At 42.5% G+C, this 5,172-nt stretch overlaps 1 protein-coding gene across 5 annotated transcripts; it reads left to right on the top strand.

Moving 5' to 3' along the window:
• The first annotated feature begins 832 nt into the window (after positions 1-832).
• On the top strand, positions 833-4,472 carry LOC123106832 (uncharacterized). Of its 5 annotated transcripts, XM_044528875.1 has the most exons (5): positions 833-1,283; positions 1,910-1,993; positions 2,673-2,781; positions 2,855-2,916; positions 3,734-4,472. In XM_044528875.1, the coding sequence occupies exons 2-5, from the start codon at positions 1,962-1,964 to the stop codon at positions 3,786-3,788; spliced, it is 258 nt and encodes an 85-aa protein (XP_044384810.1). In that variant the 5' UTR covers positions 833-1,283; positions 1,910-1,961; the 3' UTR covers positions 3,789-4,472. The 5 variants fall into 5 exon arrangements, 3 of the variants coding, with proteins under 3 accessions (XP_044384810.1, XP_044384808.1, XP_044384807.1); XM_044528873.1 differs by lacking the exon at positions 2,855-2,916; XM_044528872.1 differs by lacking the exon at positions 2,855-2,916 and having other exon boundaries at positions 3,731-4,472.
• The last annotated feature ends 700 nt before the right edge of the window (positions 4,473-5,172 follow it).

The raw sequence follows: 5,172 nt of genomic DNA, 5'->3' as shown, positions 1-5,172 counted from the left end.
AGGTGGCGCGGAGATCGAGGCGGCTCCGCCCTGTCCCATCTGATTACTGCGGCCTCCCCCGTCCCGCGCGCTTCCCAAAATTCGAATCCCGCGAAATCTGCGGGCAGCAGAACAACTTGTCAGACGGAAGATCTCCTCCACACCGTCACTCGGAGCTTTTCAAGTAAAGAAACTCACTCGACAAAAAACTAAGGATGGATCAAGGTGACTGAAAAGGAAGTTGATGTCATCACTCAGGTTCATTGATCCGAAACAAGATATGCTCATGGCATGAAAAATGAGTCGGAGAAGTTCTCAACTCCTTCCCCACTCAAACCTCAATCCATTCGGGGGCTAATGATGAAGCTATGTACCTAGGGTAGGGTGATGGACCTGTCCTAACTGCCCCACCCAAGGACATCTCTAGAAGAAATCACCTTTCAATCAACTTGGAGGTGTTCCACTCGACAGACTCGAAGACACTCGACCAAGAAGCAATCACTCGACCAAGATCCAACCACTCGACGGCCAGGAGACCTAAAGTCACTCCGCACGCTAACGGTCAGTCAGTAAGTTGCTTTTATGGTCATCATAGCACTTTATTAGGGGCGTTACCAGTAACGCCCGACCTTAATATATTTGAAACCCTGCATAACTGAGGGCTGGAGAGGTCTCGCGAACTCTATATAGGCCACCCCCCTCCTCAGTGTAAAGGGTTCGCACCCCTGTAATTCATACACACATAATCCAGTCGACCGCCTCCGGGCTCCGAGACGTAGGGCTATTACTTTCTCCGAGAAGGGCCTGAACTCGTAAACCTCGTGTGCTTACAACTACTCCATAGCTAAGATCTTGCCTCTCCATACCTACCGCCTACATTACTGTCAGACTTAGAACCACGACATCTCCCACCGATGAATCCGCCGCCTCCCCGCCGCCGGCCGACATCCTCCGCCACGCCATCCTTCGTCGCGTCGTCCTGCCCGCACCCTGGTCTGCCTCCTCTCCGCCACGCCCTCTTCCCCGCGCCGTCTGACTCCTCCGCGCGCGGTTCGCCGACACCGAGGCCCAGGCCGCCGCGCTCCGAGCCTGCGCCGGCCAGCTCATGCGCGCGCCGCCGACCGCGACCGGCTGCTCAACACGCTCCTCGCGGCCGCGGGCAATGACCAAGAGGAGGAGGACGCGCCAGAGGTGGGGCAACGTCAGAATCAACGCGCTCGGATCCAGCCGAGGCTTACAGCGACACGGACGCGGAGAATCCGGCCGCGGCCGCCGCACTCCCTCCGGTCATCACCTTCCTTCCCGTGAGTTCACTTCCACCTAGCCTCCCCCCTTCCTCTTTGTTTTTTAACTGATTACCAACTTCTTGATCAATCCTGCTCCTCTTCTCCCGCATGATGGCTTTCTCTGTTCAATTGCTTAATTTGATTGTCTTTGTCTTACCTGAACTGCAAGGGAACCAACTTACATGGCATGATGGATGGAGATAAGTAGATGTTTTTTTGTTGTGTTCACATGCTTTCCAATAGTTTTGAGCAATAGGCATAAATCTGTTATAATCAATCAAAGACAGTGAGAATGTTTGCTGAAATCTTTAGAAGTGGGGATCCTATGAATTGCTTTGATTGAACGTCCAACGATGATCTCATCTTATAGTAACTCACTTTTGAAACATTGTATTGGTAGTTTTTATCTTTACGATTTTTCCTTCTGTACATACTGGATTGCATTATTTAGGACATGAGACAGCGCTGCAAACAGCTCATGAGAGTAGTTAGCAAATGCAAATCATTGTATATTGTCATTTATGCTTCTCTTAATAGAAAATAGTACTATTATGGGGAAGGGCATCTGGCTGAGTTTCAATAAAACTCTTCAGGTTTTGTATGGTGAGATTCTCTTTATAAAACAAGATTTGTATTGGTGGCAGATCGACAACAACTGACAAGGACTACCACGATTAGAGCTACTCTTTGGCACCCATGTTACAGTATGAAGTCAAGCAGGCAACAAGGTATGACATTGCCATCATTTAGTTTGCGGGTAGTGCATAGGTCTATTTAATTAGTTTTTTCACACGATGGATCATGGTGTTGGTTGATAAATATGTGTGTGTGCATGGAACAACTAATTGATCAGAACTGACAACATCATTATTTTCAGAAATTGTAATACAAATAAAGAAAGAAAACAAATGAGCTTCGTATGAATGATGCATGACAAAGTTGTCATATATACATGCCTGAGTACAGCATGTCCTTTTTTCGAAAAGGGGGGTCTCCCCGGCCTCTGCATCAGAACGATGCATACATGTCCTGAGTACAGCATGTCCTATACCCAATATTTCTTTAGTTCAATGCTAAGTTAGTAAATATACATTTTAGGCCAAAATGTTTAGAAATCCCAAGTTCAATCTATTATTTTTATAAATAAATTAATGATGATTAAATAAAGACATATAATATATCTAAGGTATTTACCCAATATTTACCATGAAAAGTCCAACCATTAGCTGCGTGGTTCTCTATAGTGACCCCCCCTAACAAAAACAAGAAAGGGAAGCACCTTCAGCACTGAATTAAATACATATGAGAGTTATCTTTTTTGTTGATAATCTTTAGTGTAAACACTTATATTTTTCGTGATTGCCAGATTTTATGCACTTTTATCATGGTATATATATGGGAGTACAGGGATCTGTGGGACGAGGCCAAGGTGTACGTGCGCAACCTTCCCTACGACGTTAGTAGCGAGCGCCTTGTGCAGCTCTTCGGGCAGGACGTCGTCGTCGAGGTCACCGTGGTGAGCATGCTCTTCCTCTTAGACCATCTTCAACGCTGGATGCTAGCATAAGGTGATATGATTTGTTTCACAGTCGATATGTGGTATTGGTGACAGAAGGTGCATCACGTGCTTGGGTATTTTCCTCCGCACGAGGTAAAGTACCAAATGTGTTTTCAATATGTAATTAGCAGCCATGCTTAGCATCAAGCTTTGATAGAGGGGGCGCTTAGATGATTTTTGATTTTAGGTATTTATTTTCTCTATCTCTGAGCATCTACACAGGCAACCCGCATTATAGATGATATTAGCCTGCTGCCAGTGTCGTTCCTCTAGGCACACACACACACACACACACACACACACACACACACACACACACACACACACACACACATTTTGCCTGGTGAAGGGAATGCCTCAAATCATCAGACTCCTGATTATGTGTCGTGTTCGTGAAAGACTGAAACTGACACTATCGGTTCTAGATGTAAATGATGTCTGCTTTAATGTGGTTGTTGTGTTGTTGAAGCTCAAATGGAGTGTTTATGCATAACTGAAGTGGCACATTTAGTTCTGGACATATCCAACAGCCTCCAAAACTTCTGAAAGCAAAGAGCTAGAGAACCATCCTCTAGGCTCTCCTGTACCCCAACAGATTATTTTTCTTCCAAAACTATTGATAAACGCAGCAAGTTTTAAGTGCAATTCCACATCCAGATGTTGTATTCAGGTTGTCATCATACTGTATCAGCTTCAAAGTTTATTTTTACTCTCAAGTAGTCCATAAATATGTGAACCTGAACACTCAAACTACTGCGGGGGTAGGATTTCCGCAGTATCCTTTGGCTGGTTAATCTGTTTGGACTAGAATTTTCTGAATTGTAGTAAGCTTGGCAACTACAGAATACATTGTGTCGAGATATAATAGCACTCGATTCTCTAACAATCGTTGGTTCATGAATTGTAGCAGGATGAACCCAAGGCCCCTCCTGTGGATCCCATTGCTTTCCATTTTTCATGATTGAGATCTTGGGATTTAACATTTTGTATTTTCTTGTTTATTTTCTTTTTCTTTTGGAGGAGAACATGATGCAGCTTGTAATGTGTGAATTTACAACTTTTGTTGAATAAACGGGAATATATCAACTGTAAGTTGATGTATAGAAAAGTCAACCCTTGCATAGATTTTGTATTATATATAGTTAACTCAGTATAGTTAACATTTTTTCATCTTTCTCCGGGAGCTCTTCAGATATCATCTACACCTCAGACAAGTAACATTAACTTGCTAAAAGCACGAAAAGTAACACAAGGTTTGCAAGTTTGACAAAGTTTCCCTCCGTTCTTGAATGTAGCTATTTTTATTTTCCTTCTATTCAAACTGGTGTTGGCATGGTGACAAAAACATTAACTTCACACTGTTGCTAGCTGTGACGTTTTGTCAAAGTTGAATACAAGAAAGTGGATTTGTAAGCAGAGTGACAACGCCAATTATTTTTCTCCTGGTGCAACACATGACAATATGTGCTACATCGAAAGGAAAAGGAGGAAGTAATGCACTAGAAGTTTTACAGAGTCATGATGCACATTGAGGAGTTAGTGGTGTGTTTTCCTTTTCTTTTGAGACAATTGTCGTATAATGGAAAAAGTACACTACCGTTCGGCTGAAACCCATCATATTTCTAACGGTATACAACCAAAATCGTGGTGAGACCAGATGTTATGCTGAAAGTTTCAGGTTAGTGAGCACAAATTAATTTTTTTTCCTATTGCAATGCACGGATAAGTTTGGCATACAACGATGATATCTAATTGCATTGTCTTTTGGACATTTAAACTGAAATTAATAATCAACTTTGATCGGAAATCCCATCCCAATACTTTTGATCACTACTGTACTTCAACCACAGAAATTATTTTAGTTTGCCATGTGCCAAATCACCGACGGTACAGAGGCCATGCAACTTGGAACATCAAGTAATAGCATATCCATTTTTACTTATTTTATTTCTTGAGAAAGTTATTAATTGTTTTGAAAATCTTTTTTAACCAAAATTGCTTCAACAATGTTGTTCTGCTATAGTTGTTTGATTATTTCAAAGTTGTTTGAGTGGTATTTTTTCAACTGTCTAGGCATATACTCCCTCCGTGTCTAAATATAAGTTATATAGTATATATTGGAATCTCTAAAAAGGCTTATATTTAGGCACAGAAGGAGTATTTATTTATTTTATACCCGGTGCAACGCACGAGCCCTTTTGCTATTTTTAATAATAAAGTCATCAGTGCTTCTGGTGGTATGTCATATATATTGTCTCAAAGTTGCAAAATATAACCTACCGATGCCACCTATAAGTGAAAAAAATGTTTCACACAGGAGAACCCCACCCGGGCCGGCCCATGTAGTAG

Source organism: Triticum aestivum, chromosome 5A (assembly GCF_018294505.1).
Source record: "Triticum aestivum cultivar Chinese Spring chromosome 5A, IWGSC CS RefSeq v2.1, whole genome shotgun sequence".
Taxonomy (NCBI): Eukaryota; Viridiplantae; Streptophyta; class Magnoliopsida; order Poales; family Poaceae; genus Triticum; species Triticum aestivum.
This window is presented reverse-complemented; position numbering and strand designations above follow the sequence as displayed.